The sequence below is a fragment of the Montipora capricornis genome, chromosome 10 (assembly GCF_036669925.1).
Source record: "Montipora capricornis isolate CH-2021 chromosome 10, ASM3666992v2, whole genome shotgun sequence".
In the NCBI taxonomy this organism is placed as follows: Eukaryota; Metazoa; Cnidaria; class Anthozoa; order Scleractinia; family Acroporidae; genus Montipora; species Montipora capricornis.
This window is the reverse complement of record NC_090892.1, coordinates 52,261,650-52,285,327: the sequence shown is the minus strand read 5'-3', so window position 1 is coordinate 52,285,327 and position 23,678 is coordinate 52,261,650. Positions and strand designations below refer to the sequence as shown.

Sequence of the window (23,678 nt, the reverse complement as noted above, 5' to 3'; positions counted from 1 at the left end):
CTCAGCACCCTTAGTAATACCACTTGTATTATCATTGGCCAAATTATTGACCAATGATAATGGCCATTGGTAATACAAGTAGCAGTCTAGAGCTAAGAAATAGTTGCCTAGAATAGCCTTTATTCAGTTAACAAAGTCGTTGATGGGCTATGGCAATAAATTACTACCAATGAAAGATGTGATGTAATCCTACCACTTTAATTGACATGTGGAAACCAGGCTTGCTATGATGATGTCAACCAATACAATACAACACAATACATATTTAACTGACCACTACCCAAGGGGGCTTTTCAGGGCCAATGACACACAATTACGATAGAACAGAACATTTAACAACAACTGTATTAAGAATCCCAACTGGCTGGAGGCAAGCTAGTTGGTTAATTACAAGTACAGCTGAAAAGTTGAACCAGGGTCTACCACTGAGGAACAAATTCAACCAGTCAGAACATGTCTTGAACCCGGGATCCCCCGCACTCAAGGCAAGCGCCCTAACCACTGGGCCGCATTGTCACCAAGACAAAACAGATGAAAACAAGATCTATACTCTGGTATTATATTTTTGGCTTCTTAGCTCAGTCATGGTTAACTCAAATCTGACCTGGTACATCCCATTGTGTAATTTGGCTTCCTAAACTTTCCTCTTGAGTAGCTGCATAAAATAGAAATTCTCCCAAGGCTGGTAACAGATGCTGCTTTAGTTTGGCATTTCTAAAATTGTCTCTGATCACTTCTGTCAGTGTGATGAACACTTCTGTCATGTTGAAGTCCTCTGAAATCATTGTGGCATTAGCAGCCAGAAGGCTCAAGCCATAACCTGGAAATGTTTTAAGAAAAGGAATATTTTAAAACATTGGTTCTTTTACTCACATGACTAAACTGTGGATGCATGCATGCCATCAAAACACAAAACTTTATCCTAAAGAAATTGGTCACAAGGAAACAACTAAAGAAGTTGCTTGTTGCGGCTTAATCTGCACAATAAATTAATGCCAGTTAAGCTGTGCTATCATTTCAATCCTTTCTTTTGTCATAACACTAGTAGAGCAGCCTAGCCTACATAATGAACACTTTGGATTTCTAAAGCACTGCTTGTGCCTCTGGTTTGGACAGGATTCTACCACTTCAATTTATAGCAGGATGTAGAAGGACAATCTCTCTATAGTAATTTTATCAACTTTTAAGAATTTGCATCAATCACTGTAAGGTAATACCTACCTAATCTTCCTTTAAAATCTGCAGAAAAGCCTGATTTAATCTGTTTAAGAACCACAGAAAGGAAATCAGAATCAAAGAGTAAATTTGCAATTTCTCTATCTCGGCAGAGTGAAGCTAGGTAAGATGAGGTGTGCAGTTTACTGCGGTGAAGAGTAGCCATAGGTCCAGCTGATGACTTGCCATTTTGAGACAGCAAGTCTCTAATGGCAATCAGGTGTTCCTCAAATTTTTCCTCTGGGAGATTTTCAAGTTCTCCTGGTTTTAAAGGCTGACAAGGCAAGGACTTGGCATCCCACTTTGGAAATGAAAACTTTTTTATTTTAGGGTTGTCTGCGATAGGCGTTACCGTGAAGTCAGATGGGTGGCTGGCTAAGTCCGAAATGCTCTGTTGTCCGAGTATGTTACCCGTACAATGCAACTGTTCCTCATCTGTTGCCTTGGACTCTTGATCTTCACTTTGACTGGGTCCATTTTGTCTAACCTCACTATTAAAATCATTTTTACTAAATGTCTGATTCTTTTTCAATGGAGTGGATTTTAATTCCTTTTCTCTGGAAGCGCAAACACTTATCTTTACATCTGTTTGCTCCCCTTGGCTGCTTGACCTTGGAGTGTTTTCATCCTGATTATTTGAATTTCTCGCTTTTGCCAGGGTTTTGGTTTTTCCTAATGATTCATTGTCAGGACCTTTTTCACTCTGCTTATTGCTGAAAGTGTATGTTCCTTGTCTGACCATCAGTTCAGGTGCATTTAACAAATCAGCATTTGTAGTGACTCCTTCATCATTTTTATTGCCATCACCACCAAGAAATTCTCTATTTTCATTTGCACTAATCTCAATTAATTCCTCTTGCTGTGATTCCAGAGCATCATCAGACACCACATTGTCGACCTTTCTTTCAGTTTCTAAACAGTGTTCTAAGTTACCATTCCAAAATCTATGACTTATTAAATCATCCCAAGTCAAGCGCTGGCTAGGGTCTTTTTGCAAAAGGCTTTGTATTAGATCATCAAGATCTAGCAATGCTCCATTTGCCGCACCCACTTCTTTATCATTAACATGTGGAGGGCTTTCATGAAATATTTTTGTCACAAGTTCAGGAAAAGAATCGGCAAGAAATGGTTGCTTTCCTGTAAACAGTTCATGTAACACACAACCAAATGACCACAGATCAGATGCTTTTGAATGAGGTTCCCCTTTGAGTATTTCTGGGGCCATATAATGGGGTGATGGTTTTGGCCTTGTAGATGTCTCTCTTTGTCCTTCTCTATAACTCTTCTCCTCTTCTTCTGAGTTCTTCTCCTCTTCCACAGAATCATAAAAGTCTTCCTCACCTTCAACCCTGGCCAGAGCAAAATCGCTTAACTTCAAAACACCTGATCCATCCAGCATTATCCTTGATGGTCTCAAGTCACAATACAGTATTTCAAGAGAGTGTATATGAAAAAGGGCTTTGGCAATTTCAGCTCCAAAACAACGAATCGTGTCCTCTGGAAGTCGTTTGTCCTGGGACAATACAACATCTAAACTGTTTCCGGTGCACAACTCAACTACCATCCAAATGTGATTTGTAGTTTCGTACCACTCATGAAACTTAACAACATTCGGATGCTCGATTTCATGCGTAAGTCTTACTATATTTCGAAGTTCAAAACGTTTGCATTTTTCAACACAGTGAATCGCCACGAACTCGATTGTCCCTTTCTTGCGGCCTTTGTAGACAACAGAATGCTCACCTCTACCGATTTCATCGTACAGAATGTAGTTCTCCATGATATTGGACCTGTATACCGTCAAATACAGATTGATAAAATTGTAAACAACAGTTAAAAAACCGCCATTTTTTTTACGAGATTTGCACAGCATTGTGGATAATTTTGTGAAACAAAACCCTCTTACCCCGGAGGGGTAAGTCATTGCAGATAGAAGTTGTGAAAATGTAGGTAATCACCTTCTTAAAAATGTCCGAGTTCGCCCAAATTTCTCGTCTTCAGGAAGAAAATAAGAAGGTAAAGATGTCCTTTGAAGCTTCTGTTGTACTTTGTTGTGTCAAATTGTCTATTTTATTTTTCAAATTTTGTTTTAGGCTTTGCTGGAACGGCAGCAGCGTCTTCACACGTGGTGAGTGAGTTCATGAAGTTAAGCTTAAGCTTATTTATCCTACATTGCTTGTAATGTCCTTTCGTCTTCATTACTACTTAGGAATGAAAACCCACATCATGTGTATTGCTTTATTCTTGTTTAAGCGAGAAATACAAAGAAGACTATGAGAAACTTGAGGAGCTCCTGAGGACCCTTCCTCAGAAGACGGCCCACGAGGTTATGGTAAGCTTTTCGTAAGCGGCCACAATCCTGAACAAACGTCGACGACAAAGATCGCTAAACATCACACTGTTTACAGCCCTCGAATAATTTCTGTAACTTTTGCTTCTCAAAGCTTGTTCCCACTTTACCCTTCAAGGACCCGAAGCGAATTAATTAAGGCTTTCATGTACATGAGCAGTCTGTAGTTTAATGACCATTTTAGTACACAGAGTATTAGGACTCCGTGTACAAGCATGTAACGAAACATTCTATTCATACATTGTTTGTAGCCTTTGCCTCAACTCAACTGTAAAATAACTGTAAAATGGCCCATCTCATACCCAGGAGATATCGATCAGATGGATGGACAGCTATGTTGCGGTAGGCTGCCTCGACATCGAATTTAGCAATCAGGGCACCTAAGCCATAGCTTGAGATCATACGAATGATCTGATCAACCGTGATGTATTGCATGGTAAACTCGTCAGGGTCAATGCCATCATTAACGCTTAGCCCACCGGGAGATGAGAGGTCCACTATGAGCCTCCACTTGCCTGGTTGACCCTTTTTGGGGATAACTCCAAAGCTGCTAACGTGCAAATGAGGGAAAGGTGGGGAGGAAAAAGGTCCTGCAACCCTCACAAGGGAGACCTCATTAGCCAAGTAGCGGTCAATGACCTCGGAGTGTTGATTAGCAGAGGCCTTGTTTGACTTAGCTGATTTCAATTTCTTGGAATGCTGAAATCCCAGGCGAAAGCCATTCCTGAGGCGACTAGATGTTGGTCCGGATGTTGGGACAACTTGGCAGCAAACACTTCAGGCTTTAGAGGGCTAACCACGGACACCGGGGGCAAGGGGTTGGAGACTGCAAGGAAACAGAATGAGAGATGGTAATTCCCCGTTAACGACTGACAATTCTAATAATAAAACTGAACAATCAATAAAGCATGCAGTATAAAGAAGTCTGCCTGCCATAAGGTGAAAACTCAATACAAAAAAGACATGAACTAGAACGAAACGAAAGGCCACGACTATGAAAGAAGTACGCCCAAACATGTTCTAAAGTTCTGAGAAGGGTAAAATCTTCTTGGAGCCAATTGTTACTGACGCCGTGCTTTTTGGCCAGCTGAGGCACTAAATGCCGGAGACCGAGATCTGCGCCTGACAGAACTCTCCTGCTTACGGTCTGGTCAAGAACTGCATGAAACGGAACGATGGGCGCCGCCACACGTGCTGCAACGATGATAATAGCGGCAAATCGTATAAGGGGTGGTGCACCTTCCCTTGTTCCTGGACATACCCTTAAGGGATCCTTGATGAGCTGGAACCCACTGGTTCAGAGGAATCCGGCGACGTGCCGAGCTTGGGGCTGCGAGGAGAAGCACCGCCAGCGTGAAAAGTGAAGAGCTGTGCGTTCATGGTCGACCAATCGGCCAACCGAGTCGCCGCAGCGTGTTCACGAAAAGCTTCGTCGTAAGCAGGCCAAACCCGTCCGCTAAACTGCCGAGAAATCCGCAAGATTAATAACTTGTACAAGGTTAAGTCTTTCCAACGATGAGGGAAAAACGACGTGAGGACAAGCGAGTACACCGTGAAGGCTTCCGTCCAAGTGGTGATATCCTCGATACGCCAACGAGGTTTCTTCGGGGGAGCTGATAAAACCAAACGCCTATCGAGCATTAACTGAGGCTCGGTCTCTGAGCTGACCAAATTCGCCGCTAAAAGTTGTGGGAAACTACTTTTCCAAAAGGTCACAAACCACATAAAAAACATTGAAAGCAACATACGATCGATCTGAAGCACAAAAACATACTTACGTATGTTGTTTTTGAAACAAAAGTCAGTTTTGAGATAAAGTTAACATTATTAGCTTCAACGTTTCTGTTTTTCTTTGAGTTAGCTAGCGGTACAATCTCCCGAAGCTAAGAACAATGTGTCTTTCATTTGGGACGGATTCAAAACATTTAAAATGGCAGTCTCAACTGGAGTCTCGTCCCCAGACTTCAAGCTTTGTCTCGTTTTTGTCCAACCAACACTTCTGTTCGCTTGAGTATCACTTTTCGCTACCTTCACATGCAGTTAAAACATTTTTGATAGGATTCATGTTTTACTGGGGGTAGTAACTCATTGAAAATGCGATAAGACTCAAGTTCCCACCATCTCAACGCTTGCATGCAACATTTTCTTTTTTGTGGGTGGCATTTAGACCACGGACAGGAACCGGGAGTCTAGTTTTCTCTTCTTTGAGTAAACGCGATTGCGCCCTCGGGAAACTATTGTTGAGGTTTAGTTCGTTATGTCAAACTGGAAATTCTAAAACAGGAGTTTCACTACTCATTGGAGAAAGTAAATCGCACCAAAAACAATAACAGTCGCCCTCTGGATTCCATCTGTGGCTCAAAGGCAAGCAACAGCTAGTGAGGCTGGGTGTCATTTAACGGCGAGAATGACTGCTGGAGAGTCAGTAAATTTTAAGTCTACAAAATCAATATGATGGATTATTTTGGCGTCAATAATATTCTTCGTAAAACAATTGCTTTGTGACAACGTTCATGAAACCTACCGCGTCAACATGTGTGGTCGCTAAATAAGAATCAGCCTGAAGAAACTGACAAAATGTGTAGACAAAGGAACCTTGTAAGTTTCTGTTTTATTTACTATCGTTTGGGAAGTTGTCTAAGCGATTGAAATGTTCTCATCAAAGTTTGCACAAAAATGTGAAACAGTTGACGTGCAACCCAAATGTTTAAGCTTTGCAAAGTTGATGGCGAAGAAGCTAAAAGTTAAGCTGGATAATGAGCTTAACAAAGCGTTACATTTTTTCTAAAAGTTAACCTTAATGTTTACACTGAAATAAAATTCTACCGTAATTACGTAACTAATTCACTTTCTTTTTTATAATTACAAAAATTCTGGAAATTCCTGAGGGGAGGGGGGATCATCAAAGACCCCCCTGGAATGGAAAATCCAGGGGGGAGGGGGGTGCAAATCAAAAAGTCTTCAGTGATGGGGGTATAAAAATTTTCTGGAACCACACAATATTGGTAAAACAATGACTTGTGCTATAACTTGAATTTCATTTTGAACAAACTGATTGACAAGCTGTTTAAGTGCCCTGTCAGATATTATTTTGCCTGCTTTCCATTCGCTTTGAACATTTGATTTAAATAATTAATTGATCAATTATTGATTTTCAGGTACCAGTTGGCTCAGTGGCTTTTATGCCAGGGAAACTGGTTCATACCAATGAAATCACAGTTCTCCTCGGGGATAACTGGTTTGCAGAACGTTCAGCCAGCCAAGCTGTCGAGATTGTGGCAAGAAGGAAAAAATGTACTGTCATTAACTTCATGTTCATGGTAATGCCTATTAATGATGGAAGTTTGCAAAAAGGTTTTAAGTTCTAATTTTGTCAAAGTTCAGTACTGTACCATAAATATCTGTGTTACCTGTCCAAGAAAAGTAAATGATAGGCAAAACACTGAATTGAATTTTGCCATTGGCATATCGCATATTCATGAAAGAATTACTTAGGTTTGAGGAGAAGTTGAACTTCATAGTTTGATGATGATCAAAATGATTCAACCAAAAGGGCTTCAGCGATAATGACAGCCAAATGTTGGCTTGATCTGATGAACTGAAAACTGTGAAGGCATTAAAAAAATATTTATGACCAGTACCATTGCAAACTCTTCTTTAAGTTATGGTAATGTGTTATTGTTTGCTTCAAAATAAAAATTGTTTTAAATAATTATGCATGCAGAATTGCTCAAAAGTGTTTCACCCTTGATCATTTTTCTTAGAAAGTTTTTTAAGTTTATGCAAGTTGCAAATTGCTTAACACCTCTCAATAATCACAGTTCCAGTGAAGATAACCCTTCTTGAAGTTTAAGTTTAAGGTGTCCCAGAAACTTTATAGATTTCAATGACTATAATTTTATTATTTGTTACTCAGTGTTGTTAATGAATAACAATAATAATTATTACAGCTGTACGTTATGTTACAGTCAAAACAGCTCAAGCGGTCCTCTAACGAGTGGGTTAATTAATGAATTTGATTTCAGTAATCACTTCAATAATCTGGTCATCAGATGAATGGTGCAAAATTCAAATTAAGCCTCAGCTCAAAACTTGAATTTTGTTTGGATTATGCTACGACCTCGAGAAAAATATTCAACAAGGTAGAATCTCGAAAGAAGAATGATACAATTAAGTCTCGATTAGTCTGCCTTCTGTCAAATTTTGCGGGCAATGCTCTCTCTCTCACATTAAATTATTTGAGTTCCACAGTACCTGCCACTACGTGTCACAAAACACCCTGACTTCAAACCGATACACTGGCCTCTTGCGCTAGTTTCTGATATGACAGACAGAGCCGTAGCCAGAAAAAAGTTATGACTGAGGCAATGTCCATGGTTAAATTCTCTTCCAAGGTATTTTAGGTGTTTATGATGAGTACATTTTAAAGACAACACTGCAATCACGCTTTATTTTTAAAAATCACGAAAAAATGACTGAGGCAAGTGCCTCGGTTTGCCTCATACTGGCTACGGCTCTGACAGACTGCATGGATGATGGACGAATTAGGCTTGAAAAGTTGTCATTTTTGACAACTCTTTAAGGCAGTTTTGAAGTCGAAACAAACCAGCCATTGTCACTTTGGTCAAGGGAGGCTGTTTCTGCAAGCTGTGATAGCCAGAAAAACAGAGGGACGACTTTGCCTTCAGTAACGGCAAAATAGTTCAGATAGACTAACAGTAGAATGTGATATTCCGATTTTCGTAGTTGCCAATTTTTATTTTGTGTCAGTAAAGTGGAATCGCTGCAAAATGCATTAATTTTGTCAAAGTACCGCACGGCTCGTGCATTCTTAAAGTTTTGCGCAAGGTTGTCTCAGATCTCACTGCCCTTCTCAAGGCCAAAAGACCTCGGGGAAAAAAAATGAGTTACTTAGGGTTTTCTGTGAGGGTAGTTGGATAACTTTCGACTGATGCTGAATGAAATTTGATTTCCATTAAGCTTTCCTCAATATAGGTTGTTGACACGAGAACTCGAATCGTCTCTGCTTGTGTGACCTCCATTAAACAAACATGGTTGTGTTGACGAGGTCATTCTTTTAGTGTCGGTTGTTCTGATCATTTCAGTGGTTTTCTTTCTGGTTTGGAAACATGCCAAACGCAATGGAACTGAGTGTACGATCGCGAACCGTGGAGTTATCGTGGTCAAGCCGAAGGTACTTGAATGTGTAAGGCTCGCCTTCATGTTTGAGACTGAGTTTTGCAATGGTTTCAAATTCATTCTCGTAGACATTTAGCATTGAACAACAATTAGTTTTGACAAACACCTCAGAAATCAAGGCACAAGTTCAATACTGTTGCTTTTACTTCGCCCGATCCAAGGTGAGCAATACAAGTCGATGCAGTCTGACGTTGAACCTAAGCTTAATTGTTGCGCAGGACCTCTTCCCTTCAGAAGGCATGCCACACATGCAACTGAGGCTAAGTGGGTAGATGTTAAACTTGTTCCCTCTTTTGTTAGACCTTGATTACTGTATGCGGTCGCGAGATTTTGCTATCCGTCCTTTGAGTTATTAGAACATCGTGGTCTAAGCTTGGATGTAACAACAAATGCAGCAATTATTATTGTTATTGAATGATGGTGCGATTACTGTTTCGTAGGTGTATCAGAAAAATAATGACTGAAATTTAATACCTTCCTTCACATTTCTCAAATGCTACCGTCTTCTCTGGACATTGCTTAAGCCAGTGTTTAACTAACAAAAGCTCTAGCTCCTAAAAACCAATTAGCTCCGATTTAGGTGCGTTTTGGATGCATTTCCAAATGCACCCGCGTTTGTTCTTTTTTATGTGCACGTTAAAAACATGTAAATGCGGACGATTATCTCTGACCTGTACTGTACTGTTTCTTTGGGTATTCCCCTTTTTATTGGTTGCACATGTATATGTAGCACTGAAAATTGGGATATTTGTTTTTCAGACCTTGAGAATAACATAGCTGGGATCAAGCAAGACATTGAGAGTTTCGATGCAAGGCTTAAGTTTGCTGAAGATATCCAATCTGTTGCTGAGGTACTTGCAATTTCACATTTTGGACATACAAATTTATTTCTGAGACATAGCTTGGACCCATGCATTGTAAGATTAACTCTGCACACTATTATAATAGATCCTTCTCCAAAATGGTGGCCGAAAATTCAAAAATGTTAAAGCTAATATCAGAAATAGAAAGAGCATATCACGTGTAACATACATGTAAGCTGAGAAAATATAAGTTGAAAGATGAAATATTTACTGACAATTTTATATGATTGGAGGTATGGCATGTACCCCCAGTTATTTTAATGTCTGTAAATTACTGTTGGATTTTGTACCATGTGATCGTTAGTTGCAAAAGGCCTATTTATACATGTACTTCCATGTCACTGAACCATTCCAACAAGTTGCATACCATGTCATGAGACTGGAATTCCACAAAATTGCTATTTTAATGTATTCTAATAGCAGCACTTGCTTTTGGGAGGGAGCCTTCAAATTTCCTTAAAATTCAAGTAATTTTCAAAACAAAGCAAACAAATCAAGAGCTTTGCAAGGACTCAATTGAGACTTTCAAGACAGAAGAAACCCATCTAATACTTCTACAGCAATAATTACTGAAGAAGTATTGATAATGTGACATCACAAGTGAAGGTATCTCAACAAAATACTAAAAGCTTTGCCATGATTCAAATGCTGTATTGATGACCTTTAGTTGGACCATAAAAGAAGAGAAAGACATAGATTTGTACATAATACACCAGGTTTGATTACTTACTGAAAAAATATCAGCTATTTTTTTAAATAGTGTTAAATCAGGTAACTTTGAAAATGAAGTTTCACAATAATGCAACCTGTAGCCATAGTAGTGCTATATTAGTTAACAAGTACCAGTTATTATTTTTTTTCCGAGAGGGCACGGCATTGAATCCTGCAATCTGATTGGTTCTTCGCGCGGTCCGGATTTTCCTATCTCTGCCCACGGGCACGGTAACGCTTGGAGAATTTTTGTCCTTGACCTTAAATTTCCATTTTTTGACACAAAATCCGTTTACATACAGAAGTTACTTTTTATTAGAATTGAGGTTTGGAAATAGAATTCAAATAAAAATGTTTCTCTTTAAAACGTTCAGTTTGCAAGTCGCTTTAATACTACATTCGCTATCAAGCGCGCTGGGGAGAGAAAATAAAAACGTTATTTACCAGTTAAGGGTCGGTCCGTATAGCGAAAAACGGTGACCAAAACTTCGGTCACAGTTTTTTGATATGCGCACCTCCCAGCTGGCAAATAACATATCTTTACGGCAGGAAGTAATCAAGTTGAAAACCTGTTGCATTTTCATTATGGTATACCGTAATTATACTAATTCATTTTACTCTGATCTTTTCTGGCTTTATTGTTACAGTACTTCGAAATGTATTGTTAGGAGTATTTGCTTCATATATATATATATATCAGTGTTCTCCCCAGGATTTTGGGAAGGCCAGGGGGCATTCTGTCGGAAGCTTAATCTACCATACAAAATTAAGACTTACAAAAATAGCAAAAGCGAATTGTCATGCTGTCTAGGAAAACATAAAACTTAAAAACATGGAACATCCACCCAAACAGCACATCCTTGCCTTACTCTTTGGGCCCTTTGATTGTGTTTTCTGCACAACTTGCACAACATACCACTACCACTATTTAGTATTATCATCTTCGTTAGTCTTAAGGAGCCAAGGGAAGTCCTTCAGCCACGTTCGATCAAACCCTGGTTTTCGGTGTTTGGAATCTGTGGATGTTGACGGACCTTGTGTTGTTTCTTGAGGCTGGACTTCTTCATCCAAATTAGTTACACTCATATCTCTTTTCCAGGGTGAAAAAAGAACTTAATTTGCTTTGACTAGCTTTTCGTTTCTGTTCAGAGGATCCTGAGTTTGTCGAAGCCGAGATTTTTTGACAACCTTCCACGCACGTGGGAATTGAGTTTAGTATTCCATGTAATATCCGTAAAGTGCCCTTGAATTTACGGCAAACTGAAAGACGGCTGCCGTTCAACGAAACGAGCGGATGACAAGTTTCAGGGAAATGAGCCGAAACCTTATCAATTGCGAGAAAACACAATGAGAAAACACTAGAAAATGCTTCAGTATCTTTATTGAGTGTTTTCTTTCTTTAATTATGGACAGGATCCCAGTTTTAGATGTTAAACTACGTAAGGTCACTTGTTTTAAGCCAGGCGGCAACGATTTTTCAACGAATCAAGCCAGGCGGCCCGCCTGGCCTGAAATACCTGGGGAGAACACTGTATATATATATATATATATACCTTGTCACCTTGAAAGAAAATTTCCCGGGAGGCCCACGCCTTAACCACGTAAATCATTCGATGGCTGTGATGCCAGCATGGTTGTCCTGGTGGTGTAGTGGTGATCACACCCGACTAGTAATGGGGGGACGTGGGTTCAAATCCCGCTCAGGGCAAATTTTCTTTCAAAACATTTACTCAGTTAAAAATATGATTATTTGGGGTGTGCATTGTCAGGGTTTCTCTCCTACACTTTCTCTAAAATTAAAATTAGCCTGTATCCTTCTAGGATCCTTCCTTGTCACCCGCTAAGTTGACTACGGTCGTGCATCATTAACTTGATCCTTAGTTGGGTTTCAAGTGAAGTTATAGGCTCCCCTACCTTGTCACCTTGAAAGAAAATTTCCCGGGAGGCCCACGCCTTAACCACGTAAATCACCTCTTCGATGGCTGTGTTGCCAGCATGGTTGTCCTGGTGGTGTAGTGGTGATCACACCCGACTAGTAATGGGGGGACGTGGGTTCAAATCCCGCTCAGGGCAAATTTTCTTTCAAAACATTTATTCAGTTAAAAATATGATTATTTGGGGTGTGCATTGTCAGGGTTTCTCTCCTACCCTTTCTCTAAAATTAAAATTAGCCTGTATCCTTCTAGGATCCTTCCTTGTCACCCGCTAAGTTGACTACGGTCGTGCATCATTAACTTGATCCTTAGTTGGGTTTCAAGTGAAGTTATAGGCTCCCCTACCTTGTCACCTTGAAAGAAAATTTCCCGGGAGGCCCACGCCTTAACCACGTAAATCACCTCTTCGATGGCTGTGTTGCCAGCATGGTTGTCCTGGTGGTGTAGTGGTGATCACACCCGACTAGTAATGGGGGGACGTGGGTTCAAATCCCGCTCAGGGCAAATTTTCTTTCAAAACATTTATTCAGTTAAAAATATGATTATTTGGGGTGTGCATTGTCAGGGTTTCTCTCCTACAATTTCTCTAAAATTAAAATTAGCCTGTATCCTTCTAGGATCCTTCCTTGTCACCCGCTAAGTTGACTACGGTCGTGCATCATTAACTTGATCCTTAGTTGGGTTTCAAGTGAAGTTATAGGCTCCCCTACCTTGTCACCTTGAAAGAAAATTTCCCGGGAGGCCCACGCCTTAACCACGTAAATCACCTCTTTAATGGCTGTGTTGCCAGCATGGTTGTCCTGGTGGTGTAGTGGTGATCACACCCGACTAGTAATGGGGGGACGTGGGTTCAAATCCCGCTCAGGGCAAATTTTCTTTCAAAACATTTATTCAGTTAAAAATATGATTATTTGGGGTGTGCATTGTCAGGGTTTCTCTCCTACACTTTCTCTAAAATTAAAATTAGCCTGTATCCTTCTAGGATCCTTCCTTGTCACCCGCTAAGTTGACTACGGTCGTGCATCATTAACTTGATCCTTAGTTGGGTTTCAAGTGAAGTTATAGGCTCCCCTACCTTGTCACCTTGAAAGAAAATTTCCCGGGAGGCCCACGCCTTAACCACGTAAATCACCTCTTCGATGGCTGTGTTGCCAGCATGGTTGTCCTGGTGGTGTAGTGGTGATCACACCCGACTAGTAATGGGGGACGTGGGTTCAAATCCCGCTCAGGGCAAATTTTCTTTCAAAACATTATTTGGGGTGTGCATTGTCAGGGTTTCTCTCCTACACTTTCTATATATATATATACCGTACTTATTCGGCTACAAGCCGAGCTCGGCTATAAGCCGAGACCCCAAACTTCTTACGGAAAAAATCAACTTGATTGACACGAATTGTAAATGCATAATACTCGGCTATAAGCCGAGACCCATTTTAGGTCTTGATGTGTATTATCGACTATGGAATTTTCGTAATTTAAAATACAAATTGACATTGACTGAAAAATTATACTCAAAGCAATCAAATGAACACGAAAGATAAGATACAAACAAGCAACGTGATCGTGACGTGACGAATATTATTAAACAATTGTTGACCTCACAGGAAACGTTACTTCGTGCAAGCGAAGCGTTTTATAAAAAGTTATTCGACTGGAAACCTTACAACCTCGCTCTTTAAACTTAAAATAGTCGCCGAAGCAGAAGCTGTAGAAAATAACTCCGAGATCGCCGGAGAATACGGCATCAGCGAGTCGATGGTTCCGTCGCTGGAGGAAAGATAAGTTCACACGATCTGTGATGGTGCAATCTCGTTCCCAGACTCCTCGTTCCTTCGATGGGTAAACCAGGCTTGGCGCGATATTCCCGAGGAGATGGGAAGGCGTTCGTTCAAGACTTGTGGCACCTCTATAACGCACTCGACGGCACAGAAGACGATGCAGTCTTAGACGTGAATCGATCCCGATTACACAACAACACGAACGGCTCCTTTACGAGCCACCAAGTAATAAAAATCCATATTACACCAACAACAACTTCTCTTCATTTTACAAGTAATTTAGCTTGTCTTGTAAGTGAATACACGTTCATTTGTTAGTGTTTTAATTTGCTGAGAAAATTCTTTTTATCAAAAATACTCGGCTATAAGCCGAGACCCCTTCTACCGCTTCAAATTTGCCCAAATTGAGTGAGGATTTGTGTAAAAATCGCTCGGCTTATAGCTGAATAAGTACGGTGTATATATATATATATATAAAGTAAAGTAAAGACACAAGGCAAAGATCAGCTGTTACTACTCTGAGTTTCACGCCGGTTGGCGATCTTCAGGCAACTGGCCAGTTGTAACAGCTGATCTTTGCCTTGTGTCTTTACTTTGTTTTCGCTCTACTTGAAATGGTATTGAGCGCTCTTCACCTTTACACCACACTATAAACTTGGTATATATATATATATACAATATGTATACAATGTGCCCTCCCGGTTGTCACCATAATGGCTTTATGGCAACTCCTGAACTTGGGCACAGGATATATATATATATATCTCTCTCTTTGGCATTACAAAGCTTTTGCTTTCATGTCCAAATTGAGCACTCTACTGGGATGAGTCATTGCCGCTAGCAACTGCGCATGCTCACTAGCTCGCTAGTTTGAGCACTCTGGCATGGCTTAGATGTACCACATGTGTTGGACATTTGGGGTGGCTTTATAAGCTTAACCTCCATCCCAGACATCAGCACTGCACTGATGAGGCCCAGAAGGCCGAAACGGTACTGTCTGCAGTTAGTTAGTTAGTTATATATATATAGATAGATAGATATAGATAGATATAGATAGATATAGATATAGATATAGATAGATATAGATATAGATATAGATATATATGTATATGTATATATATGTATATGTATATGTATATGTAAATGTATATAATATGTGTGTGTGTGTTATTTGCCAACTGGGAGGTCCATATAGCAAAAAACTGTGACAGAGGTCACCGTTTTTCGCTATACGGACTGACCCTTAGCTGGTAAATAACTCTTTTTTTCTCTCTCTCTCTACCTCTTCCTCTCTGAAATCACTTTTTAAATTGTTGACTCGCAGCGCGCTTGATAGTGAATGTAGTATTAAAGCGACTTACAAACTGAAAGAGAAATAATTATTTTTATTTGAATTCTATTTCCAAACCTCTTGTCTTATAAAAAGTAACTTCTGTATGTACGGTAAATGGATTCGGTGTCAAAAAATGGAAATTGAAGGTCTGTGACAAAAACTTTCCGAGCGTTACCGTGTTAAGTTTTCACAAGGCACAGGACACAACTATCACACAAACAAAAAAGACTCACCTTAAAAGGACGGAAAAATGAAACTTAAGCTCAACGATAGACGAAGAATCCCGGAGAAAGAAACACGATTCCTCGTACTGACAAAGTAAATGGCTACTTTCCAACTTGCATGTACTTCGCCCGAACCAAAGGAGAGCGGAAACTGGAGCCTAACCTTGCAGTAAGCCACGTGACACGCGGACAAACAAATTCCGCGGTCGACAGCATAGTGTGGCTTTCACACTTCGTGTAAGCCACACAAAAATGCATGCAAAGTAGATTGTGACGTCAAATCAGGAATAGACCCACTCCCCTTCTGACTCGGTCATGAACAAAAGATGCTTGGATTTTCGCAACTTTCGAAGCCTATAAAATGGCAGAATTTGTTAGAAAAAGGAAAAATGTCCACAAATGGATGCAACGATTCATTTTAGCGATAAAAATATTTTGGGGTTAGGGGCACTTTAAAGAGTAATTTTATGCTTATTGGAGAAATACATGTAGTAGCCTCATTTTACAGGGTTGAATTCCAGCAAAGGTGATCACCTCATGTACATGCATTATTTTGGGTATCTAGTTGCGTATGAGAGTCCCCTGTGCTGTTATATCACACTGACTAATGCATAAAGAAAACTTCAGCCTGCCAATTTTAACCTGTTGACTCCCAGGGGTTCCCCATTGACCTAGTAAAATCATCTGGGGTTAAACAGAGTAAAATACTAAGTATGGCCGGTTAAGGCCGGTTTTGGAGTCAAAGGGTTAAACGATTGTGGTAACTTTCGTATCCACGAGTAACCACAGTGGCACTTTGATTGTGTAAGTGGAATGAATTTGGGGTTGGGTGTAGACAAGTTTAGGGGTGTCCAGACTATGTGAATCAGTGGTCCTGTAATATGGCCTTCAACAAGAATGACTCTTGTTTGCTTCAGATCTTGAAATACTGTATGGTTTGCTGCATAATTTGATGATGAGAAAATTATTGTAATTCCATGCTTACACTGAGCAATCATGATGAGCTCTTCTCTCTGAAAATTAGGCAGCATAACATTGTCCCATTGAATATGCGGAAGCTTGAACATGATCCATAATTTATAGCTTTAAAACTTCTATTGTTATTTTCATCATCAGGAAAAATCAGACATTAAAGAAATCAAGGAAAACCTCTCACAGCAAGATGAAGAAAGGCTCTTAAGTATGAAAACAGTTCTTTAGCTTACCTTTTTGTAACTTCCATGTCTCAAGGTTTATGAATCATTATCTTTTTGTTTCAAGTCAAAGACAGTTGGGCTTAAAATACAGGATTCTTTTATAATGATTACTCAAAGTGAAGACATGATCATAATTATTATTATATAGCTGGAGTTTTTCCCGCTACAGTGCGTCCATTCATTGGCTAGTTGATGGTCACATGACATTTCACAATGAAACTGTTTACCGCCAAATGCCATGAGCGGGCAACATTGCGAAAACTATGACGTCAGAAGGGAAACAGTTCACTGTTACCCGCAAAATGTTGACCGCTGTTGCACGTGATCAGAGCGTGCAGTTGCAGGTGGCCTGATGTTGTCGCTGGAATCTGAGCGCTTTTTTCAAAATGTTTGACCCATTTGTTTTGCAATATAACAAATCACTTAATGACTGGTCCCTCGGGAAACAGTTCATTTTGTTTCCCTCGAATTTCAATGTTCCCCTCGGCTACGCCTCAGGGAAACATTGAGATTCTCGGGAAACAAAATAACTGTTTCCTGCGGGACCAGACATTAAGTGTTTATTATTACACGTCTTATAATTGTGATCTTGCAAGAGCTAAAGTAGGGAAAAGCAACATTAAAATGTCTCCTTTAAGGGACTGATAAGCAACTGTTTGATTTTTGTTTTCTTACATTTAGAAGCATCTTTGCTTGATTTTTTTGTTATTGTCTTGCAGATAGAGGTGTTCGAAAGGCTCATCCAAAAGCTGAAAGGTTTGGAGGCTGCAAAAAGGTGGAAGGACTGAAACAGCTTGGGAAGAAGAAAACAGTGAAGGGGAAAATGACTACGCCCCCTTCTGGTGAAGTTTTGTCTTTGCTTGCGAGGCTAGATGAACTGGAAAAGAAGGAAACTGCAAATGCAGAGCTTGATCAGTTAGATGATTTTGATGAAAATGAAAAAAGTACACCTTTTGACAATGATGTTAGATGGGAGCAGCCATCAACAGACAAAGACAAGAAGAGTTCATCAAAAAGAATCAAGTGGAAAGATTGTGTTAGCAAAAAAGTCAATGAGAAGAACGGTGATGATTCTGATGATGACAGTAGTGGTGATGAAAACGATGACAATGGCGATGATGATGATGTCACAACTATCACTGTCAAGTTCAGTTCATTGTGTAAATCAACCCCCCTTGAGGTTAGCAATATTTTTAACGAGGCTTAGATTACAGTAAAATTAATGTACTTTTTGGAAGAAAAACCCAAGTTAATCCTTCAATCCAGGAGTTTCACAAGGTTTTGTTAGGGAAAGGGGGGAGAGTGAGATGGTTTTCTGGACCTAAGTACTTGTATTTTTGTTTTTATTTTTTTGCAGTTAAGGGTTACTATTTGTCGGTTATTTCCTTTAATTGGCCGACTCTAGAATTACACCAATATGGAGTTTAATCTTTTGTTGAAAAAGGGAGTCAGCAGTGATTGTATCCACTCTATAAGTTCCCATTCAACAACATGCTTAATCCCTGAAAAGTAAAAGGTGAAACCGTTTAAGGTGGCTGGAACCAGTTTCACCACTTTTAGAGACCTTCTTATTAGATAGGTTATAACTACTATACTGTATCACGTAACAGCAATGTTATGGTACCACATCAAACACCAATTATTGCTTAACGAAATGCGCTCACAATTTTGACGTAATAGGTTACTATGGCAACATGAAAGCTCTCCAAAAACACCCTATATTTCGTGTTTACTCGCTTATACCTTAAAAATGAACTCGGTGACCCCCATTTTTTATTGTAAAATAGTAATTAGCAATTTGAGATAGGACTATCTGCAAAGTTAAAAAAAATTCTTGGGAGCCAATTCAGAGCTACCTTAAATTTTCGAAAATGTAAGATAGCTCTGAATTGGCTCCCAAGAATTTTTTTTAACTTTGCAGATAGTACTATCTCAAATTGCTAATTACTATTTTACAATAAAAAATGGGGGTCACCGAGTTCATTTTTAAGGTATAAGCGAGTAAAGACGAAATATAGGGTGTTTTTGGAGAGCTTTCATGTTGCCATGGTAACCTATTACGTCAAAATAGTGAGCGCATTTTGTTAAGTAATAATTGGTGTTTGATATGGTACCATAACATTTCTTTTACGTGATACAGTTTTGTAGTGACAACCCTTCTAATAAAAAGGTCCTTAAAAGTAGTGAAACTGGTTCCAGCCACCTTAAGTGGGCATTTACTTATTGTTTGTTAAACATACCATGACTGCATTTTTCTAAGGAGACTAACCGTAAAAGTCTTTATTTAAAATCTTGACACTTTTTCATACAATCTAATCTTGCTGATCAATATTTTTGATCAGCAAGATTAGTTTGTTCCTCTGGTGAAGCAATTATGCTTTAACTTGAAAATGTAGCCACGTTTTCTTTTCCTGTGTGCGTACCTGTTAAACTTACTTACAAGATAATTTTCTCTTACACTGACTTCTCGAGTAGTCACTCAAAGTAACTCTTCATAGGTTTTCCATTTATTACAAAAAATAACCATTCTATTTTTTTTCTGTTTCGTATTGATTTTAAGAATTTTCCTGAAGTGGCTACCGGACGTTTCAATCTCTGTGCCTACAGCTCCATAAATAGGTTTTCCTTAAAATTATTACATAATAATTGACAAGATCCATCCCCTCCTTCAGGATTCTTATGATCACATCTTGCGGCAATAGGCCATTGCAACTCCTAATCTTCTTTAAAATATTCGATGTAACATCCAAGCATCCTAAAAGAATATGAAAATGGGCAACTAAACAATACTGTACATGGTTTCTAGTTTCTGTGGTATCGTGGCAAAAGGAACAGTTGCAGTTGGAGAAATATAGCCTATTTATGTGTGTTCTGTGAAAGTTATATAATGTATTAAAAGTCAGACTTCATGTAGTTTTTAATCAGTCTGCTAAGCTTCAGTTGTAGCGTGCATGCTTGAAGTTATGCTTGTCGTACTATCAAAATAATGGGAGGCAGCCTGCTGTAGCCTGCCTCCCACCACCGCAATCATTTTGGGGTTAATTACAACTATATCAAATACAAGTTGTTACAAATGAACCCACTGGGAATTCGGAAAAATCCGAGCACCAGATGGGATTCGAACCCACGACCCTCCATGATCTAGTATGGATGCTCTAACGACTGAGCTACTGGAGACTCTATGGTGAGCAAGGGTGAAATGTGGTCTCCAGTAGCTCAGTGGTTAGAGCATCCATACTAGATCACAGAGGGCCGTGGGTTCAAATCCCATCTGGGGCTCGGATTTTTCCGAATTCCCAGTGGGTTCATTTGTAACACCTTGTATTTGATATATGTTAATCATTGTCTCACATTCGCTTAATTGCAACTAACTTTTTCTTTTTCATTTTTAACAGTTTCATTGCTATTTTGACCATTTTGGGGTTGCGTTTCAGTCTATACTGTACATGTACATGTATTTCAGCCTGACCTGAAGGTTTTTCTCGAGGTTCTCCTCCCTAATCAAAAATTGTCTCGCAGCAAATTACATCTTGCTGTGGTGCTGTGCTTCAAGGTCTTACATGGACCCATGTATATGTACATGTACTGTATATGCTTCAAGCCATTAAATAAATAGAAAAGATCTTGTTGAGCATGCCCTTTGCAGTGAGTCCCTAATTAACCACAAGGAAGGGTGGTTAGTGGTTTCTGTTTCTTTCTTCCTTTTTTTCTTTTTTTCAAAAACACAGCAATAATTCTTGTGGGCACTTTCTTCTCGGTTGAGTCAAGCTGTGAAGGAATTGATTTGTAGTCTAAGCCATAAAGTATGCAAGTATTGGCTTCATCATACACATGTCCGATTGAACATGTTGTGTTTTACTGTTCCAGAATCAGGAAGGAATTTCCGGTGAAGACGCAGTCATTACCCCAGCCGATATTTATTCCCAGTTTACTCCTAAACAGGAGTTGAAATCTATTCTAAAGAAACCTTGTATCGAAGAGAAAGAGCAACAAAACTGGGACAAAGTGCCTTCAACACGACAAGCTGTGATCACCACGAAGGAGTCAGAGAAAGAAAAGGAGGAATTTAACTTTCCGAAGGTAAGGCTCTAATACTTTCCTTAGAAAAAGGATTCAAAGTGAGCTTATGATTGACGGAATCCCTTTTTTCTAGATTATAATAATTATTATTGTGCAGCCAAAGTATGTTTAATCAAGTCAAAAATAATGATCAAAGTTGTTTGAGTGGGCAATAATATTGCTTTGAATTATCACTTGATTTGCCACACAAAAAGAAAAGAAAAGCCATTTAAAGCATTTACTACGAAAACACTGCATGGATGCTTCTAATAGCTTGTAACATTAGGCTTCCTCATTAAGGTTTTGTTGGCTCAAAAAAGTAATAATGATAGCTATAAGAAAAAGACCGGTTGGATACACTGAAAGGAACATTGTTCCCAAATCATTCTGCAGTGAAACAAGAACAAATCATCGTCAACTGACCTAATGGCCTGGCCAAAGGCTCGCAACATTTCAATCCAACATCTTGCAACATTGTTGGGCACAACATCTTTGATATGTTGCAACATGTTGGATTAAATTTGAAAAAGGTCAAATTTTTCGTGCAACATTTTGGTCGTTGCACGATGTTGTACTTGTTTGGCCACGTTCTCGCAACACTGTTGCACTAGGGCATGCGCACTTGGTCCACTTGTTGCGTGCCAGGGCCCAGGGGCACGTAAACATTGACATGTTGCATTGGAAATGCTGCGTGCGTTTGGCCAGTCCGTTCAACATATGCTGCAACATCATGCAACAATGTTGCTTTGAAATGTTGCGAGCGTTTGGCCAGGCCGTAAAGCTCTCAAATGAGGTATAATGTGTCTGGAAATCTAAACAATAAGGAAGCTACTCTCCCTTGCAGTGTGTTTAAAATGTATATTGTAACTAAAGCACAAACAAAGGGGAATGTACAGAAAAAGTAGGGACAGATGCTGTCAAGTGACCTTGAAACTGCGAGAAACACCTTATAAATTATTGCACATATATCTGATCTTATTATTCATCACATTGTGACAAATCTGGTCATAGCACGCTCAATATTCGTTGTGCGTACTCAACGTATATCCTGCGATTATACGTAATCTTGTGTGTCGCGGAGAAAAATAGTAGTTTTTCCAGCTTTTTTTATAATAAATGTAAAACATTGTGCTTTGTCATCAATGTGTTAAATAATAAAACAATTATCCTGGTCAATCTTGCGGAATATCGCCTGATTTTAGCCCACTCGGCTTACGGCCTCGTCGCCAAAGTATCAAGCGATATTTGGCGCGATTTCGCAGGATACAGTAATTGTTAAATAGTCGTGTGCACTTCCAAAGTAACTCACACAACAAATACCATCGCATCCGTTTAAGAACTAATAGCATTCTTTCCTAACATGAGAAAATAACTTACTGAAAGGAAAGTAACAAACTGCAATAAAGCTGAAGTGAAGTCACCCTTAAAGTGCCCCTGTGACTACTGTGAAAAAAAAGGAAGTAATTTTTTTGATCACAGGGGCACTTCAACCATTCTTGGTGATAAGGTTTATTTTTTGGTTGCTTGGTTTAGTGATGAGAACTTAATTATTCCATGCTTATTCTGAGAGCTTACAGTTCAAAGCAGATACTTGTTTTCTGAAAACTAAGCAACCAATTCCTTCTCAAGGGGAAAAGGGTGTATTGCATGGTGATTTGTTACATAGTTAACTTAATTCTGCCATTTCCATGCACTGAGTAATACTTGTATCATGAAGTAGGTACATCAGAGTTTTCTTAGGATAGAAATTAGCTTAGCTTTATCTCCTTGCTCTCAGTTGTTGCCTTTTCGTTCTTTAATGCATTCTACGTTTTTTCCATTTATTGGCAAACACTGATTCAAATCCCAAGCTCTTTTTAAATAGTCACCTATTATTGTATTTGTCTTGGTAGTACCATATGCCAGGATGTTGAACTGACATTAAATCTTCTGTACGCAGGCGTTTACCGGAACCATTGTTGAAAAGCCTCTTGCTCATCAAGAACAGCAGAATTCTAGTGCCTCTCAGGTACAGTACATGTACGTTTTTCTGATGAACCAGTGGTTGTTAAAACAACATTACTGTCCTCTTGGATTGCTAGTTCGCTTTATACAATCAAAGCATTGATTGGTTTGGTTGAGAGAATTTGTGTAGTCTGGTTTGTGGCATGTAAACCAACATTAATGAGGACATAGTTTTTCAGCGAGTGATTAAAAGGGAAACTTTACATTACAGACTTGTCCGAATGGGTTTTTTTGAGGATTAATGGGATCTTGAGTGCTTGATCTTGAACTCGGACATGGCCTATTGCCATGAACATATCACATACAATTTACAAACATCACTTGAACCAGGCTCATAAAGTGCATTCGAAACCTTGTGGAAGATTTCACAGGGTCAGGAAAGTAGATTCGCGGTTGTGGAGAAGGGACCTTGACACAGGAACAGTTGTCAATCTGTACTTTCTGTTTCCCATCCATTCTGCATTGACACCATTTTACTTTGTTGTTTTTGTTCAGATGAGCACATCCGACGCTGGAAAGAAACCTTCCAGATTTAAAGCATCAAGACAAAAGCATCAATAAAATAGAATAATTTTTCAAGCTGATTTTGTGTTTTAATCATTTGCAACTGTAGGCATTTTGTGCGCGTAATCTTCTTTGATTGGGCTATTCCTGGTGTCAGTTATTAAGGTGTGCAAGAGTAAGAACTGATGGTAATCTCTAACAGTTTTAAAACTTAAATACTCTTTCTCTGATTAGTTTGATGTCTTTATCTGTGAAAATCACATCTTCTCCAATGACTTGAAAGGGAGCCCAGTTGCAAATGTCCTTTA

At 39.4% G+C, this 23,678-nt stretch overlaps 2 protein-coding genes across 2 annotated transcripts in view; one reads left to right on the top strand and one right to left on the bottom strand.

Annotated features, from left to right (window-relative positions):
- The window catches only part of LOC138021349 (serine/threonine-protein kinase ULK4-like), a 9,527-nt gene extending 6,464 nt beyond the window's left edge, over nt 1-3,063 (bottom strand). The window contains exons 1-2 of the mRNA XM_068868200.1: nt 1,222-3,063; nt 605-820 (exon numbers count right to left, since the gene is read on the bottom strand). Coding sequence (XP_068724301.1) covers nt 605-820; nt 1,222-2,995 — 1,990 coding nt within the window. The 5' untranslated portion in view covers nt 2,996-3,063. The remainder of the gene's footprint in view (nt 1-604; nt 821-1,221) is intronic.
- Nucleotides 3,064-3,116: 53 nt separating this feature from the next.
- LOC138019083 (unconventional prefoldin RPB5 interactor-like) lies at nt 3,117-23,450 on the top strand. Its single transcript, XM_068865745.1, has 10 exons — nt 3,117-3,231; nt 3,309-3,343; nt 3,469-3,547; nt 6,724-6,859; nt 9,524-9,615; nt 16,724-16,787; nt 17,523-17,983; nt 20,671-20,883; nt 22,802-22,870; nt 23,362-23,450. Exons 1-10 carry the CDS (start codon nt 3,184-3,186, stop codon nt 23,425-23,427), a joined length of 1,263 nt encoding a protein of 420 aa, XP_068721846.1. The 5' UTR covers nt 3,117-3,183; the 3' UTR covers nt 23,428-23,450.
- Nucleotides 23,451-23,678: the final 228 nt, after the last annotated feature.

Excerpts from the sequence above, each read along its gene's own strand:
- LOC138019083 (XM_068865745.1), top strand. The coding sequence starts at position 3,184 with ATGTCCGAGTTCGCCCAAATTTCTCGTCTTCAGGAAGAAAATAAGAAG. Across the intron at positions 9,616-16,723 it reads ATATCCAATCTGTTGCTGAG|GAAAAATCAGACATTAAAGA; the intron begins GTACTTGCAATT and ends TTTCATCATCAG. Across the intron at positions 16,788-17,522 it reads AGATGAAGAAAGGCTCTTAA|ATAGAGGTGTTCGAAAGGCT; the intron begins GTATGAAAACAG and ends ATTGTCTTGCAG.